The 23,414-nt window shown below is 56.2% G+C and overlaps 10 protein-coding genes across 10 annotated transcripts; 5 read left to right on the forward strand and 5 right to left on the reverse strand.

The window, feature by feature from the left end:
- Positions 1-417: 417 nt before the first annotated feature.
- On the reverse strand, positions 418-1,179 carry EX895_004577 (uncharacterized protein; the record flags this gene model as incomplete). Its single annotated transcript, XM_029885171.1, has 2 exons — positions 418-1,047; positions 1,162-1,179. 2 exons carry the CDS (start codon positions 1,177-1,179, stop codon positions 418-420), a joined length of 648 nt encoding a protein of 215 aa, XP_029738413.1.
- A 1,279-nt stretch (positions 1,180-2,458) lies between these two features.
- Positions 2,459-3,636, forward strand: EX895_004578 (uncharacterized protein; the record flags this gene model as incomplete). Its single annotated transcript, XM_029885172.1, has 2 exons — positions 2,459-2,517; positions 2,604-3,636. The coding sequence occupies 2 exons, from the start codon at positions 2,459-2,461 to the stop codon at positions 3,634-3,636; spliced, it is 1,092 nt and encodes a 363-aa protein (XP_029738414.1).
- Positions 3,637-4,137: 501 nt separating this feature from the next.
- EX895_004579 (uncharacterized protein) lies at positions 4,138-6,315 on the reverse strand (the record flags this gene model as incomplete). Its single annotated transcript, XM_029885173.1, has 1 exon — positions 4,138-6,315. The coding sequence occupies one exon, from the start codon at positions 6,313-6,315 to the stop codon at positions 4,138-4,140; it is 2,178 nt and encodes a 725-aa protein (XP_029738415.1).
- A 1,293-nt stretch (positions 6,316-7,608) lies between these two features.
- On the forward strand, positions 7,609-9,657 carry EX895_004580 (uncharacterized protein; the record flags this gene model as incomplete). Its single annotated transcript, XM_029885174.1, has 1 exon — positions 7,609-9,657. One exon carries the CDS (start codon positions 7,609-7,611, stop codon positions 9,655-9,657), a length of 2,049 nt encoding a protein of 682 aa, XP_029738416.1.
- Positions 9,658-10,023: 366 nt separating this feature from the next.
- On the reverse strand, positions 10,024-10,328 carry EX895_004581 (uncharacterized protein; the record flags this gene model as incomplete). Its single annotated transcript, XM_029885175.1, has 2 exons — positions 10,024-10,049; positions 10,139-10,328. The coding sequence occupies 2 exons, from the start codon at positions 10,326-10,328 to the stop codon at positions 10,024-10,026; spliced, it is 216 nt and encodes a 71-aa protein (XP_029738417.1).
- An 874-nt stretch (positions 10,329-11,202) lies between these two features.
- EX895_004582 (uncharacterized protein) lies at positions 11,203-12,860 on the forward strand (the record flags this gene model as incomplete). Its single annotated transcript, XM_029885176.1, has 3 exons — positions 11,203-11,212; positions 11,349-11,417; positions 11,503-12,860. The coding sequence occupies 3 exons, from the start codon at positions 11,203-11,205 to the stop codon at positions 12,858-12,860; spliced, it is 1,437 nt and encodes a 478-aa protein (XP_029738418.1).
- Positions 12,861-13,681: 821 nt separating this feature from the next.
- EX895_004583 (uncharacterized protein) lies at positions 13,682-15,014 on the reverse strand (the record flags this gene model as incomplete). The annotated part of the gene is made up of 3 exons (XM_029885177.1): positions 13,682-14,026; positions 14,735-14,782; positions 14,997-15,014. The coding sequence occupies 3 exons, from the start codon at positions 15,012-15,014 to the stop codon at positions 13,682-13,684; spliced, it is 411 nt and encodes a 136-aa protein (XP_029738419.1).
- Positions 15,015-16,431: 1,417 nt separating this feature from the next.
- Positions 16,432-17,122, forward strand: EX895_004584 (uncharacterized protein; the record flags this gene model as incomplete). The annotated part of the gene is made up of 2 exons (XM_029885178.1): positions 16,432-16,497; positions 16,757-17,122. The coding sequence occupies 2 exons, from the start codon at positions 16,432-16,434 to the stop codon at positions 17,120-17,122; spliced, it is 432 nt and encodes a 143-aa protein (XP_029738420.1).
- Positions 17,123-17,617: 495 nt separating this feature from the next.
- EX895_004585 (uncharacterized protein) lies at positions 17,618-20,251 on the forward strand (the record flags this gene model as incomplete). The annotated part of the gene is made up of 1 exon (XM_029885179.1): positions 17,618-20,251. One exon carries the CDS (start codon positions 17,618-17,620, stop codon positions 20,249-20,251), a length of 2,634 nt encoding a protein of 877 aa, XP_029738421.1.
- Positions 20,252-20,761: 510 nt separating this feature from the next.
- Positions 20,762-22,249, reverse strand: EX895_004586 (uncharacterized protein; the record flags this gene model as incomplete). Its single annotated transcript, XM_029885180.1, has 1 exon — positions 20,762-22,249. The coding sequence occupies one exon, from the start codon at positions 22,247-22,249 to the stop codon at positions 20,762-20,764; it is 1,488 nt and encodes a 495-aa protein (XP_029738422.1).
- Positions 22,250-23,414: the final 1,165 nt, after the last annotated feature.

A 23,414-nucleotide genomic window follows, 5' to 3' on the forward strand; every position in this document is an offset into this window, starting at 1 on the left:
CAGTTAATCATGTCGGCCCATATTGGCCCTGTACTCTGTGTACTGTATCTCTCTAATCTGATGCCTTGCTACACCCTACGAGAATGTGTGAGTGAGAGAGAGAGACAGGGAGAAACAACGCAATGCATTGCGAGGAGCTTAGTTCGAGAAAATGTTGAAGAGCTAGTGTACATATGAGGATCGTAGGCAAAAGGAATGGGACGCAATACGAGCGCTGAGAAGCTGCTTGGGTTTTGCTGGATGAGGCACTTTTTAGTCGGAAGGGTCGAGAGCCTTGAGGATCTCTCGTTTTTATGCGGGCTGGTCAGAGCGTGAAGGAGCAGTGGGCACGTCGAAACAAGTCTTTCTGTCGTCGAAGCAGGCCGGGAATTCGGAAGGCTTAGGAATATGGGGAGACAGGGTAAGAACGGCTGCGGATTACCACTCGAACTCGCCGTTACACTTGGCGAAGAGGTAGTCTCGACCGTCGATGGATGCGACGCCATCCTTGAGCACGCACTTCCACTTGTTCTTGACGCGCTGTACCTTGTCGTAGAGGCAAAGCACCATGTCGTCGTTGTCTCCGTCGGCTCCTCCATCCAGATCTTCGTCGTCGGAATCGTCCAGGTCGCTTCCAATCTCGTCGTCGTCGCTGATCCGCTTTCGTTTCTGACCAGCAGCCGCATCGTCGTCCTCTGTCTTGGTGGCATCGGCGCCGCCGGCGGCTACTCCACTACTAGCAGCACCTGCGACATCCGTCGAGCCATCGGCGCGAGCCACTTTGGAACGGTGCTGATCCGCCGAGCCGTTGCTGCCCAAAGCTTGACCGTTGGCACCGTTGCTGTCTTCCGGCTTGACCTCGCCTTTGGCGTCGGCTTTCTTGCTCGAGCGAGACTTGGCAGGCGGCAGAGCGGGGGCTCCTTCGAATTCGGCCACTTGTGTAGCGACGATCTTGGCCTCCCAGGAGCGCTGCAGCTCCTCTAGCACCTCCTTTTCGATGCCCATCTCCTCGAAGTCTTGACGCACATTGTTGACGACATCGTCAATAATGCTCCTGTAGACCTGGGACTGGTAGGCGAAGAGACGACATGAGAGAATATATCAGCTTCTGGTCGAGGAGATGCGGCAAGAGTCTTCTCATGAAGATCACGGCGTAGCGGAAGGGGGGCACACTACACTTACGACTACTTTGTTACTCATGGTTGCACAGCAAGTCGACGAGGGGCAAGTTTCGAAAGGTGGCAAGCGTCAAGCTGGACGAGACGTGCACGCCGCTCTTGGTCCGTGGGGCCCAGAGATGCGGGAATGGGGAACGCGGTCGACGTGGTCCGCTGTGGCTCGTCGGACGATGCGGATCAATCTCAGCAGAGTCCTAGCAATATCGCTACAAGCTGTCGAACGGACAAATCGTGCAAAGGTCGACGATGTGAGCCGATATACGACCTGTCCAACGCTGCACCGGCTGTCCGGATTGACTCTAGCGCTTGTCGATCAACTCCACCAAGACGGCCACCTAATCAAAGAGATCGAGCGTACCTGCTTCCTTTACGTACTTGCGCGAGACTAATCGATTGACGTCAAACAAAGACACGACACTGGACAAGCCCGGGCGAGAAGGTTGGCCGTGGGCGTCTGGGGCGAAAGGATGATGATGGTGTTGCAAGGCAAGGTGCGTATATATAGCTATGGGGCGATGAGCCGCGCCCCTGCTGTCCAATTTGGACTCAGCCATTGCACCTCACTCGCACGAAAGACAACTCGATCACGCGGGCAAAACAAGCAAGCAGCGCTGCACTGTGACCTCAGGTTCCCCAAGGCGTTTTAGATAAAGTCCAGTCGCGACGCGCCAGGAGAGCAGCGACCAAGCAAAATTGCTCTGTCGCTGCCTTGTGCGGAATCGTATTGGAGCGCACACAAAGGCGTTTGTGTTTGAGAACAAATTGATCCAAATCGGGACACGCTCGAGCACGGCCCTCGCGGCACTCTCTCTGACTCTGTGTCGCGCCAGGAAGTTAGCCTCGCAACTCTGGTTATTCTAACTTGTCACCTTGACCCGCCCGCCCGCCCGCAGTGCCTTGTCTGCAGAGCGCATTGGGGTTCGCATCGCGAATATTCCACAGTATCCAGCCCAACCTTCAAGTGGGCTCAAGCGCCCCTTCGTATTTACCTGACCACCATCATTCCCACCTTACATCTCGACGATCCACCTTTTGCCTCACCGTCTTTTCTCGCAGTCCTCCTCCAACGTGGTAGCTCTTCGCTCACGGTCCATACGGGTTTCAAGCCGCAAAGCACACTCGCACCGAATCCTCCCGTGGATCTCGGCCTCAGTCCATCGAACGACCAAACGAACGAAGGATTCACTGTACTCGAGTACGCTTTCGCACAGTTCCTTTCTTTGCTGGGAGACCGAAGGCGACCTCATTGTCCCAGGTGTTCACTCAAACAAGGCAACCTTCCTCGATCGAATCTATATATCATGTCGGGCGCAGAGAAGAAATCCAAAGAGGCACAGCTTAACCGCACCTCGGCAAAGTTGTAAGTCTCTTTCCCAAGGCATTCCGTCACATCGCCGCTGATAAAACTGACACCTGACCACTTTCACCACTTTCCTCGTGCAACAGTCAGGTAAATGACGTCGTGCTCGCCAAGGTTCGTGGCTTCCCAGCATGGCCAGGCATTGTCATGGACGACGAAAACGTACCCTCGGCTGTCTTGAAGGAACGACCGGTCGTCAAGCACAGGGACCTCTACACCATCCGCTTCTTCCCTGCCGCCGACTACCACTGGGCCTTTTCCAAGGACCTCGAACTGCTCAACACGGAAAAGATCGACTCGTTCCTCGCCGGGCCGAATCGAAAGAAGGGCGACCTGCGCCAAGCCTACGAGATTGCTCGTGACCCGCAGTCCTGGAACGAAGAGCAGAACACCATCGTGCGCAACTACGAGCGGTCGTTGCAAGACGCAGCGGAAGAGGCAGAGGAGAACCAGGATCAGCTCGAGGAGGAGGAAGACGACGAAGACGAGGAGCCCTCTAGCAAGAAGAGGAAACGCGGTCTCGAGACGGGCAAGGTGCGCGAGAGTGCAGACAAGCGCAAGAAGACCAAGGCCTCGGAAGCGGCCAAGACCAAACCAGAGAAGCCTAGCAGCAAGGGTGCAGTCGCTACTACCAATGGCGGCGAGGACAAGTCGGAAGAGTCGCTAGACCCGGAAACGAGAAAGGTCAAGGAGTGGCGGCACAAGGTGCAAAAGGTGTTCCTCGGCAGGGACGGTACCATCAATGCGGAAGACATGCCATCAGCAGACGCAACGTTCAAAGTGATCGAGGAGTACGACGGCATGACGGCCGACCATTTGCGAACCACCAAGATCGGTAAGGTGATGAAGAGGGTCATGCAGCTCACCGAGATTCCACGCGACGACGAGTTCCACTTCAAGGACCGTGCAGAGAAGCTGTGCGCCAAGTGGGGTGCCATCATTGCGGGCGGCGAGACCGCTGTTGCTGCGCCCAAGGAGCCTTCCGCTGAAGGCTCGGGTGAGCCGGCGAAGGAGAATGGCGATACTGCAACTCACGCCCAACCAGAAGCCAAGAGCGAGCCCGAAGCTGCGCCTGCGGATGCGGCACCTGCTAGCGAGGCAGCGGTGGTGGCGGCCTAATAGGGCCCCACGGTCGCTTCACATTCGCACACCTCGACGAGGCGCACAACTGCCTAGTGTCGCTTCGCGTACCCAGCTCTCATCCACACAGACGCACCTCCTCCAGGTTTGCCACACTTTCCCTTGCTAAACACGCCTCTCAGGTCTCCTAGACAGGCCCGACACCTTGACTTCAAAAAGGCACGCTTCCGGATCCACTCCCCCGTTCTTCTCAATGATGACGCATGAGCTCCTCTGCAACGCCCTCCGCTTCTCTTGTGACAAGCATCCCTACGCACTGCTCGTCAGCTGTAACATTTCCAAGATTCGACGGTCTCACACCTTTGGTCTCAGCTTCTTTCACCTCTGCCCCTTTTATTTTACCCCTTTCTGCTGCTTGCTCGATCGAGTGCGCAAAGCGACGCGGCTCCAACGTGTGAGGGCGCGCCGGGCAATGGTTTGTCTTAGTATGCTCGAATTGAAAACCATGACATTTCTACTGCGTTACAGTGTGGCTGTTTTTCAGAGCGAGTCGTGCACCGATGCATCTCGTCTGGCCTGTGATGGGTCGTGTGGCTGAACCATTTCGGCAGCAACCCTTCGAATGTGCGCTTCCTGCTGGTGCACTTGGGAACCCCACTGCTGGGTCAGAGAGAGGATACGCGAAGAAACGACACTGGAAGGCCCGGTGATCTGCTGGCGCAGCACAGACTCGAAGTTGCCCTTGAGATCTTGGTCGAGTCCCTCGGAGAAGCGCTGCCAATCCTCGCGGAAGCGACGGCGGAACTTGTTGTACTGGCCCTGCATCCTCCATCCGACCAACGTGAGGGTCAGGAGGCCCAAACCGAGCCCGGTGCTGGGATCGAGTGCGAGTGCTGCCGACGACGCGTCAACCAGGCCCAGCGACGAGCCGAGCACGCTTGCTGACCCGACTCCGGCCGCGGTGACAGCGACGGCGGCTGAGCTAGTTACGGCCAAGTTGCGCGATTTCGAAGCAAGCATGTCGATGGGACCTCCGCTCTCGAGCAACTGCGTACGCCGGCGATGGATGGGCTCCATCAGGCTCGACGGCTCGATGGTGCGTAGCTGGGACGACCGGTACGCCTCAGCTTCGTTTGTCACCAGTGCGGCATCGCGACCAACAGAAGCGATGCTGGGACTGAGCTGCTGCGCCAGCTGCTGGAACCGAGTCAGCAGTCGGTCCGCCGCCCTCACCTGCTCAACTTGCAGCGTAGCCAGTCGACCGGATTCATACGCCAAGTCGGATTCGAGTGAGGCGGCAAAGCCAGCACAAGCCGTCTCGAGCTCCTTGCGCACATCGTCGACCTTCCAGATCAACTTCCACCACTGCAGCTTCGAGTTGAACGTCGACTCGATCACATCGTCCGTCTGCTGCATAGCTTGGTCGACGGCGCTTTGGGAACCAGGCGAGGCCGGACGCCAGACGTTGATCTCGTCGTGCGAGAGTTGGCCAGTATAGGCAGTAGCCGGTGGCCAGATGCGTTCGAGCGACTGTTTGAGCGTCGCACTCTGCTTTTCCTGGGCTTCGGATGCCAGAGAGCGTAGTTGTTGCAAGGTGGACAAATTGTGCGTGGCGGTGGCCAGCGATTCGTCGAGGAAATGCTGAAGTAGAAAGGTGGCTGATTGCGTGATCAGTGCTTGAGACGCTTGACGTGATTCCAAATTCTGGATGAGATCATTGACGGATCCAACGTTGGAGCGTTGGTACAGCGTGCTAAAGTTATTCCAATATGCGTTGGAAGGTGAAGCCGACTCCTGGTCGCCAAGTGCCTTTCTCAGCGCCGCGTTGGCAGCCAACGCATCCGAGATGCGAACCGGAATGAGGTTAGGCGCGACGATTTCGGACACGGAAGCGCCCGCTGCTGCTTCGATACCATCCATAACTTGGCTAGGATCCGATCCGAGAATGGCATTGACGACGAGATGGACGTTGGGCTTGGCGGCGAAGCGCGAAAGAAGCTCGTGGGTGATATCGGCGCGCTCGCCGGTGCTGCGGGGTCTGTGCGCTGAGCGGCTGAGCGCGTAGTCGTCCGTGACAAACAGAACAGCCTCGCTGTCGTAGAGAAGATCGTAGGTGGTCTCGGTGGGGGCCGGGTCGATGAGAAGGGTGATCTCAAGGTTAGATTGTTGGAGCCAATGACGATCCAATGTGACGCCGTGGCCGATCAGAAGCTGTACAGGGCCGGGTGCGTACTTGATGGTGAAAGACTGGGATGGGGTCGACTGGGCCAAGGCGGCCAAGACTGTTTCTGCCTCGCTGGACTGAGTCGCCATGTTCTCACGGAGAGGCTCGTCGATCATAGTAGCCAAGAGTTGCTGTGTTTGGCTGAGCGACGAGCCGACGACGACGACACGGACGGGAAGCCGGCCGTAATCGACGGTGGCACCCGAAGTTTGCGCCTTACGGACGAGCGATTCTACCCTGTTGTTCCATTCTGAGCCTAACACTTGGAAATTGGGATCGACGATGCTCTGAGCGCGACGAGCAATCTCGACGAGCGATTCGGAATGTGCCGGTGACCGGGACGTCGCTGAACGCGAAGAATTGGCGACTTCGACGGCTTGAGCTCGTATGACACCCGTATGTAGAGTCTTGACCGCTGCGTGTGGTCCGACGCGATGGCAAACAAGAGATGGATTGGTCGCAACAGCCGTCAACGTTGAATGCTTTGTCGCCATTGACTTGCGCGGACGCAAGCGGAAGCATTGTCGCGAGCCTATTGAAGGCGCTGACGACAGCATGACGACCGATCCGCTATGGTGCAAGCTCCAACGCGAACCGTGTACTGATGTCGGACTGGATGGTGATGAAGCGGAAGAACGTGTTGATGAGCGAGTTGGTCTTGCTCATCTTTGGAATGTCGAGGCGCATCGACCAACTCCGGCCGCAAAAGAATCAATGAATGTGAGATCTCTCACAAAATTCGTCGGCACCGAAAAAATCAGCAAAGCGCAGCGAACAGCTCGAAGCAAATTCGACATTTAGAGATTTTCGTATAGCGAGCAAAGGTCGTTCCCACACCTTACGACATCGCCATCACCACCACCATCCCTCCCGCTCCCTTTCGCCCATCCGCCCTCCACTCACCGTACTCTCACACACGATTTGGGAACTGAGCGCCTTTTCAATCCGCTCTCTGCCCGTCGTTCTTTGGTCGAGCTTGGGTGTCCCTCGTGTTTGTCGAGCCTAGTCACCTCGACGACCGAGATAAGGCGGCCTCCTACCTTCTTTCTCCCCCCCTCGTGTTCCTGAACCACTTCCTCTGTCAGGATTGAAGCCCTGCTCTTGTTTGATCCAGGATTTCTACGCTTTCTCCTGAACCCGAGGTGAAGCAAGCAGGGACACGAAACACGTTACTTTGTTGACAGTCCTGAGCTTTTTGTCTTCATACGACACGATCTCCATCCAATTTACATTTGTAGCTGTTGGGCCGTCCCAGGACTACGCTGCTCACTCCAAAATCCGCTGCCGCAGCGTCCGTGCGCGTTGCGCTTCTATCCGCCTTCTCGAGGCTGCCGGTGTCCCTATCTATCTTCTCCACAGACCCAACCTGGCGCCTCGACTTCCTTCCGCTTTCGTCGTATCTGCAAACGTTTGCAATCATGCTCCACTCCATGTCCGGCACTGAAGACCGCAAGCGACCACTGGTTGCTTCCACGGACGATGGTCCACGCAAGCGCTTGCACTCTGACGAAGCAACACCCCGATCAGCCGCCACGCCCGCCAACGATGATGACGACGAAGAGGCCCTCCACCCAGCGTATGCTGGGCTAGATGCTTTCCGCAAGGAAGCCATCTACCGCAAGCTTCTTGAAGCGAGAAGGGATCTTCAACGTATCGAGCGCAGAGCGGATACTTTCCAGGATGACCTTGCCGTGTCGGAACAGCGTACCGCCGTTCTTCACCGATTTTGGAACCTTCTCCTCACCGATCTTGCCGCTCGTCTCGCCATCAAGGAACAAGATACCTTTATGGCGCTCTCGTCGTCCGATGCGAAGAGCGACCTGGCTGCTGTAGAGAACCAACTTCAACAACAATCCACGGCGATCCTCGAGGCCCTCTCCAAGCAGAGCGACGTCAATGTGGTCGAGCTGCAACAAAAGATTCACGATCTGGCAGATGAAGCATCTCGTCACAAGCAAGATCTCTTCCTCACACAGTCCAAATTGCAGCGAGCCCAAGACGCGCTCGCACAAACCTCACAAAAGCTCTCCAAAGTGGAGCACGAGTATGTGCGCTACCAGAGCAATCTTCTCCGTGCCACCGAAGGCAAGCCCACCGTCCCGGCTGGAACCACCGTGACAGCCTCTGAGCCTGCACCTCCTGTCGATAAGCCCACCGAGACCGTCGTCAAGAACGAGGCGGCGTCTCCGAAGGGTATTACGGAACCCACGCCAGAGACATCCGAAGCACTACAAAAGGCGGTCGAACAGCTGGAGAGTGCACGTCAGGATGTCGAGCTGACGCGGAGGGAGAGCGACTCGAGGTATGCGGAGATCCAGACGCTCAACGAAGAAGTTAGGGCGCTCAAGTACAAGCTGCACGAGACGCAGACCAAGCTGACAACATTACCGGAAGAGGTACTGCTCAGCTCGGCGCTGTATCGCGAACTCCAGGTTTCATTGCGGCACGCCCAGCATGACTTGCAAGCCAGCAGAGGGGCGATGCAAACCCTCGAGACCGAGGCCACCGCATTGCGCGAAGACCGTGCCACCTTCCAGCAGACTGTCGAGGCGGAAGCGAGCAACCGTTCGGAAGACCTCGAGAAGCTGGTCAAGGCGAAAGAAGCCGACGTTACGCGGTTGCGAAGCCAGCGTGACGAACTCAACGCTGAGCTCACCGAGCGTCGTTCGCGAGAGCAGGTCAAGTTCACGCAGATCGAGGAAATGAAGGCGCTACTCAACAGCAAGGAGGAGCGCTTGACGCTCCTCAGCAGCCAGGTGCGCCGACTGCGCATGGCTGTGGCGGCATTTCAAGGTCAAACCGTCGGTGTAGCCGCCTTGATCAAGGCCGACACGGAAGAGGATCAGTTCGAACAAGTCAGTCGTGAGGCTCAGGAAGCGCAGGCACGTATCGCTGAGCTCGAGAAGCGTCTTGTTGCCGCTCCTGCACCGAACGGAACCGAGCTCAAGGTGAAGGTGGAGGAAGGTGGCGAGGCTGCCAGCGACGCGGACCTGCGAGCCGAGAACGAGCGATTGCGGTTGTCGCTGCAGGCCGCCGAAGCATCCAGCAAGGCGGTGGATGACGAGTTGGAAAAGATCAGCGCAGCGTATGCCGATCTGGAGAGGCAGGCGTCCGTCAAGGTGACAGACGTAAGTCGGATGGAGGAGAAGGCGTTGCGATGGGTGACGGAAAAGTCGAAAGCGGACAACAAGTACTTTTCGGCGATGCGCGCCAAGGATGCCGTGGATGCGGAGCTGCGAACGGCCAAGCAGGTGTACGAGCGTCAGCAAAAGACGATTGAAAAGTTTGCCGATGTGGAGCGCAACTACACGGCGCAGCTAGGACTGCACGAAAAGCAAGTGACGGCGTTCAAAAGGGCGGTCGAGGCGCACAGCCGGCGCATCGAGGAGCTGCAGCGCGAACTCGAGCTGGCCGAGACGCGTCTGGCCGAATCGGTGAGGACGAAGGAGGCGAACAGCGAGTCGATCAAGGAACTGATCAACACCGCGAATACGGAAAAGGACCAACGCAAGCGGGCGGAAGAACGCATCGCACGCCTGGAAAAGGATCTTGAGAGCTCCAAGCGACAGCTGGCGAGAGCAGCAGCGTCTGCCACCAAGAACAAGGGCCGTCGCGGTTGGGAAGCCGGAGACGGCAGGAGCGAAAAGGATGACCTCAATGCGCTTCTGCTCTGCTCGTCGTGCAAGGAGAGGTACAGAAACCGCATCTTGACCAAGTGTTTCCACACTTTCTGCTCCGAGTGCATCGACTCGCGCGTACAGACCCGCCAGCGCAAGTGTCCTCACTGTGCCCTGGCATTTGCTGTCAGCGACGTGCAACCTCTATACCTGCAGTGATGTGGGCGATGCATTGCGATTGCCATTCCGGTCACGACAATGGCTTGCAAGAGCGTGTTTGACCCACAAGCCTGTCCTGTATACTAGTATTAAAAGGGAACAATGCATGGCTTGCAGCCATGCCATTGCCGATCTATCTCTGCGATCGTTTTCTGGTCGTGCCGTGCGCCTGTGGGATCAGTACCACGCTGAGAACTGAAGCTGTTTGAGTGAGGATCGTGCAGAGACAAAACCGCCAAGAGTTTTCCGACAGGATTGGATCTTGGTGAGTACAGTACTGTAAAGGATTGCAGGTTGATAACGGGACAGATGCTAGAATACAAGGAGTGAGATCGAATCGAAGGGGGGCAGAGAGGCAGAGATGTATCAAGCTTGAACTCTGCGCTCGTGGACTGTGAAGCGAATCGCAACCAAGAAAAGCGTAGTAGTGTCAGTGGAGAGGCTCGAAATGAGTGCTTCGGGCATGTATGGCAAAACTCACTGTTGTAGTGTAGAAGCTTCTCGATGAGGTCGACGTGGGTCAAGACCATTCGACGACAGCAGTAGCGTTTAAGGTCGAGCTCTGTCAAAGCCTCACCTTCGGTGCGACCGTCGAGGAGCAAGGCAAGATAGGCGTTCCATTTGTCACCAATTACCTTGCCGCAGGAGAAGCAGCGGACAGGAATGATCATCTTGATGCTGTGATATGGTGTGTGATGAGGTGGACGCTTCGGTAAATGTTCTGGCTGCACCTGAGCAGATGTCCTGAATGATCTTGGACGGAGATGCAAGCGGCTATCGGCGTAGAATTCGGTGACTTCGTTTGCGAACTATGCTGTTTGGCTTAGCTGGATGTAGAGACGGGGTATAGGATGTGGCGACGACGATCAAGATGTGGCAGATGTTGATGAGGAGCAGTTGAGAAGGCGCAGGGTCGCGATCAAAAGAGCTCTCTGAACCTTCGAACTTTTGTTCAGAAAAATCGCAGAGTCCGTGACCCGATTTTTCAGTTCCAGACCTAACATTTCGATTACGCAAAATCGATCACGCTGGCCTCTCGCACGGTTGGGCCTGCTGCGTATCCAGCAGAAAATCGTGACGAGCTGCTGCTGCTGCCTTAGGACTTCCACGTCGCCGGAAGCAGAAAGAAGAGAGAGCGAAGCAAAGCAACGCACGACCCGCGTCAGAAGAAAATCAAGCCAATGAGCTGCAGCCCTCCAGTCTATCAAAGCAAGCAAGTCTGAGTGAGTTCCAGGTCACCGACGCCAACCAAAACGCAATTGCAGACAATGTGTGTGTGTGTGTAAGAGAGAGAGAGAGAGAGAGAGAGCTCGCCTAGGAATGATAGCGTGGGCGCGTGTAGGTGAGAAGAATTGGCTGTCTGGCTGAGACGTGTGCTTGGACCCGCCGTCCTTCTTCCCCGCGCAGTCAGAGGCAGAGTGTGTGATCTGCGTCTGAAGAACACGATCGCCTTCTCAAACTCGATACCTTCCACTCTGCCATCATCACCACACCCATTCGACCTTCCCGTCTTCTATATCGCCTAGCCGGGTCAAGTCTGCAAATATGAGCGGCTGTAAGTGAACGGCGCATCGCAAATCGGCCAGCCAACAGCCGTCGATCAACACGATACAGAATGCTGATCGATTGATATCTCTATCTTTGCCCTATTGCGGCCCTTTCTTGCCCAAACATTGCCCACCATGCTGCAGTCCGGTTCCTGTCGCTTGTGCGGCCTTTCATGTCCATCCTACCAGAGGTAGCGGCACCAGAACGTAAAGGTACGTCTTAGCGCCACGAGGTCTCGAACTTGTCCTCGTCTGCTCGAACAATCCCGCTGACAAGTTGATCCTTTCGTGCAAACAGTGCCCTTCGAGAGCCGAGTCATGTGGACTGCCATCGTCCTCGCCATTTTCCTCGTCTCCTCCCAGATCCCTCTTTACGGTATCGTCTCGAGCGATAGCTCTGATCCGCTCTACTGGATGCGTGTCATCCTCGCTTCGAACCGTGGTACGCTCATGGAACTCGGTATCTCGCCCATCGTCACCTCGGGAATGATCATGCAGCTCCTCGCAGGTGCCAACCTCGTCGAGGTCGACTTCAGCCTCAAGGAAGACCGTGCGCTCTTTGGCGGTGCCCAGAAGCTCTTTGCGCTCATCATCTCGCTTGGTCAGGCCACCGTCTACGTGCTCACCGGTCTCTACGGCCAGCCCAAGGATCTCGGCGCCGGTGTCTGCTTGCTTCTCATCCTCCAGCTCGTCGTTGCCGGTTTGATCGTCATTCTTCTGGATGAGCTCCTTCAGAAGGGCTATGGTCTCGGTTCCGGTATCTCGCTCTTCATCGCTACCAATATTTGCGAGTCGATCGTTTGGAAGGCTTTCTCGCCCACCACCGTCAACACGGGCCGTGGCCCCGAGTTCGAAGGTGCTCTCGTTGCCCTCTTCCACCTGCTCTTCACTTGGAACGACAAGTCGCGTGCGCTCAAGGAGGCTCTCTACCGTGACCGTCTGCCCAACGTCATGAACCTACTCGCCACTCTGCTCATCTTCCTCGTCGTCATCTACCTCCAGGGTTTCCGCATCGAGATCCCCGTCAAGTCGAACCGCTTCCGTGGCCAGCGTGGTACCTACCCCGTCAAGCTCTTCTACACGTCCAACATGCCCATCATGCTCGAGTCGGCGCTTACCTCGAATGTATTCATCATCAGCCAGATGCTCGCCTCGCGCTTCCCCACCAACCTGTTCGTCAAGCTGCTCGGTATTTGGGAGCCCTTGGAGGACAGTGCGCAGCTTCACGCTGTGGGTGGTATTGCATACTACATGTCGCCTCCGCACAACTTCAAGGAGGTGGTCGGCGACCCGATTCACACTGCCATCTACATTGCTTTCACGCTTACCGCGTGCGCGCTCTTCTCCAAGACATGGATCGAGGTCTCGGGCTCCGGCCCGCGCGAGGTCGCTAAGCAGCTCAAGGACAACCAGATGGTGATGGCCGGACACAGGGACGCATCCATGTACAAGGAGCTCAAGCGCGTGATTCCCACCGCTGCCGCTTTCGGCGGTGCCACCATCGGCGCTCTTTCCGTTTGTGCTGATATGATCGGTGCCTTCGGCTCGGGTACGGGTATTTTGCTTGCTGTTACCATCATCTACTCGTACTTCGAGATCGGCATGCGCGAGGCTGGTGGTCCGGAGATGGCTGCCATGGGCGAACTGTTTGGTTGATTGCACAGATTCGTTGTTTGTCCTTACGCAGCATCTCCATGCAGCGATCTCTAAGATCTTTGCGCCTCCGCTTCTTGGGAAGCTGTTCGCTTGCCTACAAGCGATATCTGTCCCCTGCACACCCATACACACAAAGGAGTCGCAAGTGCTGATGCTTGTCGCTGTCGACCCGTCGACTCGTGGGCAAGCTTGTCCAGTGCTGCGGCATCCATCTCCTCACACTTGCCCTTGGGCATCCATTTTCCCCATCCTCCGCCTCCTCTCGTGTAAATACCTCCTCCCCGCGTCTTGATCCGCGAGCCTACGCCCCGGCTAACCCAACATCGAAAAATGTCAACAACAAAGTCTCAATCCGCTTCGTCTTGCTCCAGCAGCTTCCTCTGCCAGCTCGTTTCTGCTAGCTCGTTTCCGCAGAACGGTCTAAAAGAGGCGGCCCAGTGTGAGAACTCATTCAAAGGCGTTGAGCGGGCTCGGACTTGGGAGGTGCTCAGCCCAACGAAGCGGGGGGGTGGTTCTGTGTCTGGGAATGTTGTGATATTTGCCCGGGTCAGCGAAACTCTCGATGGGAGAAGCCGACGAAAGCTTTTGGTAGCTACTACAAAGGTCTGGAGTGTGTGTGTAGTGTGTGACATTACAACGTCAAGAGTCTCAGTCAGACCAATAAAAATCTGAGACTGCGACGTGGTGGGAATCCTCGACTCGGGGTCAAAGAAGGGAGGAACATATATGCTGGTGCAGAAAGATGCCGGGAGATGATGTGATGAAGCCGAGACGAAACGCAAGCAATCCATCCTCAACGAGGCGAGAGTGGGTTGATGCATTTAGAAGCGGAGAGGGGTGAAGAACCACTTGTTCTTGCCGGACGTGTACTTCTCCTCGAAGATCTGCTTGATCTGCTTCTTGGCGTCCTCGCGTTGCGAAGGCTCCTTGAAAGTGTCCTGGGTAACAGCACCCTTGAGGCCCTCGAGCTCGAGAGCGTAACGGGTGGGCATGAGGTGGTTGTACGAGATCACCTTGACGAAAGGCTTAACCTTGGAGCGCTTGGCGATCTTCTTGGCCCCCATGCGCTTGGTCACCTTCTGCGGGTATCGCTCGATACCAGCGGCGACAATGTAAGGGAACGACTTGTCCTTGGAGCCGTCATCGAACTGCTTGATGACGACAACCTGTGGAGAGGGTGCGATTTAACGTAGAGAGGAATAAGCAGATGTCAGTAAGCAGTGCGAGGGCAGAGGCGGAGGCGTAAGTTCTCTCCAAGCAAACGTGATGATGCAGCTTCCCAGTCCAACGTCCTGCGTTTTGGTCATCGTCAACTTCTGAACATGACCAGGACTAGTATGACGACGCGGTGTGCTGGGAATTGGTGGCGATGTCGCGGCGACACAGGAAGAGCGAGTGGGCTGGGTTACTGTTGTGATGCCCAAGACTCGTCCTTGGGCTAACGCATGCAAAGGCAGCGCATCGTAGCTGGATGTAATACGCTGCTGGTCGTTGGTAGAGCGAGAAGTCTGCTCCCCTCTTGCTGTGGTTGTCATGATCTTCCAGCGTCGACATGGACCTTTCCATCTCTTTGCTCCTTGCTCGACTGTGCCGAGTTTGCGCTGTCCAATAGTTCCAAACTTTGCAACGCATTGCTGCAGCTGAATCTGCGAATACGGCTCTGAGCCTTGGTATGAATGCGTGTCTGCCCATGATGTCCTGCCCACATTGGTGCCCTGCACCTTGAATTGTTGCCTGCTTGTGCGCCCACCTCCTGCCTGATGCTCTGCTGAAACGGTGCTTCTCTGCGAGCGGTACCGAATGTTGTGTGGCTGGACTGGAACTCGGAAGCTGATCTGGGTTTGCTCGTTTGTGGGCGTTAAATGCATACTAACCTTCTTACCGGCGTGACGGCCGCTAAGGACGACGGCGACCTTTCCTGGCTATTAGGTGGTCAGAGAGAAGGATAATATGGAACAACATAGGTCAGCGAGAAGATCTCGATACGAACTGCTCGACTTAAGTAGCATTCAGACGCCATTGAAGTTGAGGTTTTACTGGATGCAAGTGACTGTCTGTCCATGGCGCCGTCTGCGAGCTGGTCTCGCGTTGTGATGATAGCTCGTTTGAGCTGTTGATGAGGGTGTGTAAACCTACCTTGTAGATCTTGGGCATTGTGACAGATGAGGGATCTTGATGGAGGATGATGGTGACGAGAATGCAGATGTCGAGCAACTAGACTTCTGGCTGACCCTGCTGCCTCGCAGACTCGCAGCCGACGCTTGAGATTTGACCTTGAGTCTCTCGAACGGTCACGCCCACAAGTCTCCCCCTCTTTCCAACTCACACACACTTTCTCGACTTCTCTCGGAAGTCGATTCGAAGTGCCAGCCCAGGCCACGAAAAAACATGGTCGATTCAACTGACTGGCCACCGCTTTCTCAGATTCGACAATCTGAAGTTGAGAACAGGCGGTTGCAGACAGGCAGAATGAGTTTTCTCGAAGTTGAGAAGAATGAGTTCACGTGATGCAGATTTAAATTTTCCCACGATACCAATAATTTTGGTGTTCTTTGAGCGTGACCACGACCCATAGATCTTCTCGTCGCGAGTCAAAATTGACCCGGAGCCGAGTTGCTCCAGTTCCGTCGAACTTTTTTTGGCTTGCGTGCGCGCAACAAGAGTTGGTCAGCGGTCAAGGTAGCAGAGTGCACAGAACCGAAGTCGACGACACAGAGACAAAGACAAAGACAGAGACGTGGGGCCAGAGGCAAGCTGGCTGGCTGGCCATATTCGATTGACTCAGTGTCAGCCAGCAAGCCAGTCGAGTAGTCAAGCAACGAGCGGCAGAGGCAAGCTGGATACCAGAGCGCGCTCGCCATCGCTCTCCTCTCTTCACCATCAAGACTCTCGTCCTCATCAACAAAGTAGGTATCTATCACACATACATAGGCAATTGTATGTCACACGGCATCATCAGAAATCTGCAGAAGTCACACACAGTCCAACCAGTCACCTCGAACCGCGCCACGATCGGTTCAATCTCGCCTATATGATGCAGCCTCTTATCGTAGCGGTTGCAACTTGATAACGACCGCACCAAACATCCCGTGTACAACAACATTTTCGGTACTACATTCTACTTCGCGCTGCAGACATGTTCATTTATCGATTCTTCCGCCGATTTGGAGCGCCCTCTCAGATCGCCACCTCCCGTCTTTGTCTTGTGTTGTCCGAGAATTCAAAGGGTCAATCGAGAAAGTAGGGAACTTTCTTGCTGGCAGCGTTCCAGTAATCCCACCAGCGCATCAGCTTTTCAGCAGCGTCACTTGATCAGCAGCATCACTTGACAGACTTCCGACTGTCTGCACACCAGATTCGACAACCTTCTGTCTACAGAAAGTCGAACTGGTGCGCGAGTACCGGCGAATCCCAGGACGCAGCGCACCGATCAGCGGCTTGGACTGTACACCGACGCAGATTGCTCAGATACCGACACGCTTCGAATTTCCAAGGAAATAGCATTCTTACCACCATCATCTCTTTGTTGCACCTCGTCGTCCTTTCATTCCATCACCGCAGTTTCTTCAAGATGGCTAAGCCCCGTGGTCTTAACACAGCCCGTAAGCAGGTCTCGACCCGCCGAGACAACCGATGGGTATGTATCTGCTCTCTAGCGCACGTTTTAGTGCAGCATAAGCAGACAAGGGGGATCGAAGCCACGGAAGGAGCATCCAGTCTCGACATCCGCTTGCATCACGCCGACTTGCAGGTCGAGATGTTTGCTGCCTTGCTGAGTCGACCGTCCTTTTGTCTGTCTCTCTCGACTTGAGTCCGTTTGCTGACGTTTGCTTTCCCTCACTTGCATCGCACCATCCATCGATTCGCCTTTCACTCGATCCTTCAAACACTAACAGGCCGACGCTCAGTTCAAGAAGCGTGCCCTCGGCAACTTCTACAAGACCTCGCCCACCGGTGGTTCATCGCAGGCTAAGGGTATCGTTCTCGAGAAGATCGGTGTTGAGGCCAAGCAGCCCAACTCGGCTATCCGAAAGTGTGTCCGTGTCCAGCTGATCAAGAACGGCAAGAAGGTCGCCGCCTTCGTCCCCAACGACGGCTGTCTCAACTTTGTCGACGAGAACGACGAGGTGCTCATCTCTGGTTTCGGTCGTGCTGGTAAGGCCAAGGGTGATATCCCCGGTGTTCGTTTCAAGGTCGTCAAGGTCTCGGGTGTTGGTTTGAGGGCTCTTTTCCTCGGCAAGAAGGAGAAGCCCCGTTCTTAAACGGCGGTTGTCGCTTCGTCCCTTTTTCGCCCCTCAACAATTCGCATCTACGTGGCGGTTGCTTTAGAACGGTAGCACCGATCTAGACGGCATACTTTCCCCACCCGCACACACGCCTTCTCGCATGTACTTCATATCATTTCTCATGAACCCAAAACTATAGCGCTCCTTGTGGGCCACCATTCTGCTACGCCAAGGATTTGGAAGATGTTTGCGTCGTGTGCGTAGTGTGTTTGGTTCTTGCTGTGGTTTGTGGTGGCGATGGCATTGCAGGTAAGATTTGAGTGACGAGCGTGATCTAACACAAGTGTGTACAATGGGATGCGTCGCGTGCGAAAACTCGAAAGTCGGGAAGGACCCTGGAAGGGAGCTGCGCTTCAAGACCAACACGCAGCTCCACATGTTTCATTCGTCAACCTCGGGCATCGACGTCTTTCCTTCCCGGATCGATCGTTGCGTTTCCTTGTCTCACTGCACGAAGAGGACGCTCTGAAGATGTTGGAATCCGTGAACCGCGGCCAGAATGCGTCGGGCAAGGGTGCGGGCCCAAGCGATGGTTTGTCTCTGCGCGAAAGGATGCGATTGCAAGCACAGCAGAAACTTCAAAACCAAGCTGCTTCCTCCTCTTCCCCCAGCAGCACCAACTCCATCGTTGATATCGACGTTGATGAGGACGAAGATGATCTGGGCTCTCTGACGCTGGGACGCACAAAACGACTAGCAGCACTCAAGAGACCAGCAAGCTACAGCATCGATCCGCTCGATGACACTTCGCGTCTCAAGTGCCATCCGAACAAGCTTCCAACACTGACAGGAAGCTACGCAACCGTACCGGTCAATAAGGCCAAAGGGATCGACGGCTTGCTGCGTGAGCAACAGCGCAGGAGCAAACGAGGCACAGATGCGCACGGATTCTCGAGGGCAGAGGCAATTGCTCGAAGCATGGAGGAGGAGCGGCTGGGTCGCATGGGCATCGCCTATATGGACGAGAGCGACGATGATGATGGGCGCTCCTTGACTTTGGATCCGTGTCGTTCGCGCGCTTTCTCGTCGCGGAATACGGTCGGAAAGAATGGAAAGGAGCAGCAGCAGCTGACAGTCAAGGCATTGTCTCCAACCATCCCGTCGTTTCTGTGGTCGTCACAGTCAGAAGCTGCTGATTCGGAAGACGAGGCTCGAAACGAGGTAGACTCAAGGACGGCTGAAGACCGACTTGCGGCTTCTCTGGATGCCGTTGGTGCGGATGAGGATGACAAGCAGCTGGCGCTCGACATTCTTCAACGAGACGTTGGCGAAGCAAGCAAGGGCCAAGCGCAAAAGCTCAAGGGTCGTATCACATTCTACAAGGCAGGAAAGGTGCTCGCTCCGGCTACGACCTTCTTTTGCCCATTTCCCACCATCAGCAGGAGCACGAAGGACACCAGGCAATTACCGGCGGCTGCGGGTGCATCCACAGCGGCAGCAGCAGACAAACCGACGGCTTCAGACGAGATTCAATGGAATACGCTTGCGCGACATATCCTCCTAGCCGGACTTCTCCCTCCCTCACTCGACCTCGACAAACGACACATTCGACGCATCCTCGTCTGGCTGTCCATCTCGTTCATTCTAGAGCACGATGCCGTTCAGAGCGGCCTCATCTGCATGCTCTTCCAATCGCTGGTGTTCGAAAGCGCCAAGAGCCATTACCATCGACAACTGGATTCGGCCATCCCAAAAGCATTGACCGATGTTGTCAATCGTGTTCCCCGAATCCTTCACAGGCTGGGAATGGACGACGAAGTGTTCGAACAGTGCTTTCCGGACAACTCCGAGGTGGCCGACGTGCCGCTGTTTACTGTTGCACAGCGCAAGCCTACCGCGTCTTCGTCGCAAGCACAGGCACAACAGGATGGAGCGAGAAGCTCGTCGCCCAGTGCAGAGTTCACCGAATTCAAGGCCTACCTCACCCAAGCCGAACGCGACGAAATTTTGATCAATCTCGCAGGTATGCTCGACAAGATCGCGAGCAGGCCTCATCCCACATTAATCACTGACAACCTCACGATTGTGGCGGGATACGTCGCAAGCATGGCGATCGCGTGTGCGGCCGCCACGAGCTTGTGCCTTGTCGAGAGGATAGGCGCTGCATTCAACAGCATCTTCAGCGCGGCGACACGAGAGGGGAGCGAAACGTTGAGGACGTTGCAAGAGCAAGTGTGTCGGAGGACGTTTAGTGCGCTAGGCACAGATGCAGTTGCGGTGCGGGCGAGGCTGGTGACGACGCTACCGGGCGAAGGGAGGGAGATTGGCGCGGTACGTAGGTGGTTGGCATGGCGTGCGTTGACCGAGCACATTGCGCAGGCGCATGCGAGTCTGGCAGCTTCGCCGTTGATGAGTGGGTCAGACATCGTTCCATCGTCGGACCCTTTCGCGGACGAAGGGGAAGAGATGCAGCAGCAGCAACAGCAACAGCAACAGCAACGGGGGAAAGAAGAGGAGACGTTTGAGCCTTTGACGCTTGACTTGGACATGCTCGTTGCGGCGGTTGACGCGGGTGATGCGAGGTCTCCTTTCTATGTGGCGCCTTTCACTGTGTATGGTGGGGAGGAAATGGGCCCAGCAGCAGCAGCAGTGACGGCCAAGAAGGACGACGATGACGAAAAAAGCCCCCCTCCCGACGCACCTCCCACCGCAGGCCCAGTCCAACATACCACCGACTTTGAAGCAATCATCGCAGCAACGCAGCTCGTCTCGCACGCCCTCCGCGACCTGCCCATCCACATGTGCACCTTCCACCCCTGCTCCTCCTCCTCCTCTGCCGCCGACCGGAGCACGCCCACTCCCGCGCGGCCAAACGGCACCCCCAGCGCGCAGACCAGCACGAGCGGTCCGCGGCCACGAGCCGCCCTGCGCCTGGCGCTGGCACCCTACCTCTCACTGGACCCGGAGCTGGACGATACGCGCACGGACGCACTGCACACGCTGGTGCAGCGGCTGGCGCACGTGAACAGCCGCATCTGGGACAACCGCGGCAACGTGATCCTGCAGACGCTGGCCAAGGATGCACTGCACCGCACAGGGCTGGCGTTGGAGTACCAGCTCGACATGTACGGCGCCTCGGGCAGCCGCGCGGGCTTCATTCAGTGACTTAGTGACTTAGTGACGGCGGCGCGTTGCGGGGCAATGGCACACTGCGCGGGGTTACCTTTCGAGTCTTTGCTTTGTCGCCAGGGGAATATGTCATGGCATGTTGATGCGAGGCGTGTGAGGCTGATGAGAGCGAGCGAGTGGGAAGCGGGGTCTGCCCTCTCGAGTGTGAGTGCTGGTACACGGTGAGGTTCCGGATTATGAGACAGTCGAACACGACCCAGGAAGATTGCACCAGGCCGTTGCTCATACGACGATCCCAGCCCTCTGCTCTCCACCAACCTCCGCCTCGTACAGCCCCAACCCAACTAACGTTCCTCCTCAGCAGTCCAACCCCACCCGAGATCTGCGCACAATTACAACTGCGAACCCTCACCACGACCACAGTCTCAACAGACACGCACACCCCACACACCACATCACACTCAACCAAAAAAACAACCGTGCTTTCCAAAAGAACAACCTCCAACCTACAGCATCCACACCACCTTGCTACCACTCCAGCTATACTCAACTGAACGACCCGGCAAACATGGCAGCGAGCGTCACCCACGCGCCCCTACCCAGACTCTCAAGCCCTTCCTCCTCGACCATCTTGTTGAGACAATCGATGAGGCCCTCGTACCTCTTCACCACAGGCGCGCCGAATTCGGCCGCTGCCTCAGCAGCCGTCTGCTCCTCGATCGGTCGCAGTGCAATAACGGGCTCGGGGGGCTCGCCGCCCGTGAACGAGGGTGGCGAGGTGGCGAATCCGGTCGACGCAGCAGCGGCCGGGGCGGGTGCAGCAGGAGGGGCGGCGGTCGTCTGGCCAAGCACGCGAGCTGCCTTGTTGTTACCCGTAAGCTTAGCCGATGCGCCGACATCGCCCTCGTCATCGTCCTCTTCATCATCCTCGATCGCAAATGACGGTCGACCCGGCAGTTCACCGGGCGACGAGGGCAACGGCTTGTCCATAGCGCTATCGGTCGACTTTCGTCCCGTATCCGCATCCCTGTACGCACCCCCGGGTTGAGCCTGTGCAGCTGCAGTGGCCTGGTGCGAGTACGGCGACGGCGCAGCAGCAGCCGCACCGTTGCCATTTGGCACCCGTGCATACGCGCGGTGCAGCGGGTTCTGCCTCTCCGGGCGTTGCGTCGACAGCCTGACCATCGCACACTCGAGCGGGGCGAGCACCACAACGCTGATCATGTTCCACAGCAAAAAGAGGGGCAACCCCACGGGACTGATCTCCAGCATGTTCGAGTTGGGCCCCGAATATGTTTCATCGCCGGGCGCGGCGGGATTGGCTCCGGGAAGACCGCCGAGCGAGGGGACCGTGAGCTGACGAACGATGCGCGTAGCAAGCCCGATCCAGAGCACGTGCAGCATGTTGGCAGCCAGCAGACCGGGGAGGAGGTACAGACGCCACGGTTGGCTGAACTCGGTGTACGAGAGCAGCTCGCGCAGGTTCTCGCGAGGGGTCCTGAGCGACAGGATGCGAGGGTGGACGATGGTGCGGTAGGTAATGACGTTGAGCGGCAAAGCAGCCAGCGAGACAAAGAGCATGTAGAACAAGTTGGCAAAGAAGCTGAACTGCCCCGGACCCGCTGGGCCGGCCTTGTACGCGCTTCCTGGCGAGCTTGCTGAAGCGCCGGCAAAGAAAATAACGGTGAGCGTGCTCAGCGTGAAGATTTGGATAGCGACAGGGATGGAACCTTTATAGATACCCGCCCAGCCTTCCAGCCGCTTGGTTCGGAACATCATCGCGAAGACACCTGTGACCACGGGACCGATCTTGGCGGAAGACCTGCGCTCCGAAAGCAAAAATGACGACAGCGCACGAGGCCCACTAGTGGAACCGGCTCCATCTTCGAGCACATTGTCGAGACTGACTGCCTTGGGGAGGTAGTTGGCACGTAAGCGGACAATGGCGCCGTTAAACGGTTGCGAGATGAGCACCGAAATGCCGATGGATAGCGCGATGGCTATGAGAACGACGATGGCGTCGAACGGGAACATGGTTGTCGATGGCGGAATGATGTGTGCGAGTCGTGAAGTTGTTTTCCGTTCGAAGACGGAGGGCTAGCGTGTCTCGAAATGAAGGTACAGTAGCCAAGGTCAAGAACCCGCGAAAGTTTGCTCAAACCCGCTGTCGAAAATAGGGTTTGTGTGGGGAGAGGGAGGAGCACACTTGCGCGAATTCACTCGACGGCAAAAGAGTATATAGGTGTGTCTGCTTGCTGATGCTTGCTAGTCAGGGCGAAGTTTGTTGAAGGTGAAGGTGATGATGGTGATGTAAGAGAGAGGGGAAAGAAAGAAAGAAAGAAAAGAAAGGTCAAAGGAACGAACCCTGGAGAGCACGGTCCAGATGAGCCACTCAAAAAGATGTTGGAAACACAGCCGAATCGGCAAGGCGGTTGATTGACTGACTGGCTTGCCCTCGAAACTGCCGTTCACCAAATCCACCCAATTCCAGCAGGCTGAGTCGCGTCACTGGGCGGCGGCGGGAAACCACAACAACAACACACACCAGCTGAAAGTCCAACATAGCGATCAAATATAGACCGCGCGTCGAAAGTCGGCTTTCCTTTTTCGGTTGCTGTCTCGGCACTCGATCGACCTTTGATAATCCTAACTCTTGCTGCTTTGCATGGCGATGTGTCAGTCTGTCTTGGGCGCGCACGCTGCAGTAGCCCTGCTAAAAGTTTGGCAACGCATAAAGCAGCTCGGAGTGTCGATCGGCTGCGAATTCTGTACTTTGACTGGCAGCAAAGGAACGAGATGTCTGCTTCTCTTTTCCGGCGTTGTTTTCTCGACCCCTTTTTCGTCCCCTTTTGTTTATGGAAAATAAAAATAAAAATTGCAGCTGTTCCGACCTTCGCTATCCTCGCAGCCAACTCGTAATCCTTGTCTTCTACACCTCACCCTCACTCTCATATCAACATGACAACGTCAATGTTCGCTCTCGAAATGACCCTATGATGAGAGCCAAAAAGAAAAGCGACACCACAGATTTTGAAGCTATGCTCCCAGAGGGAATGGCATAATGTCTTGTTGAGTAGAAAGATTTCACTTCAGAATGCAGCTTGATTCTAGTGCCATGCGATAACCACTCCGCCATGGTGCCCCGGTGCCTTCCCCTCGCTCTGCATTGCATTCGTGTACTACCTCAAGGGACTGCTTC

Source organism: Sporisorium graminicola, chromosome SGRAM_4, assembly GCF_005498985.1.
Source record: "Sporisorium graminicola strain CBS 10092 chromosome SGRAM_4, whole genome shotgun sequence".
NCBI classification, from domain to species: Eukaryota; Fungi; Basidiomycota; class Ustilaginomycetes; order Ustilaginales; family Ustilaginaceae; genus Sporisorium; species Sporisorium graminicola.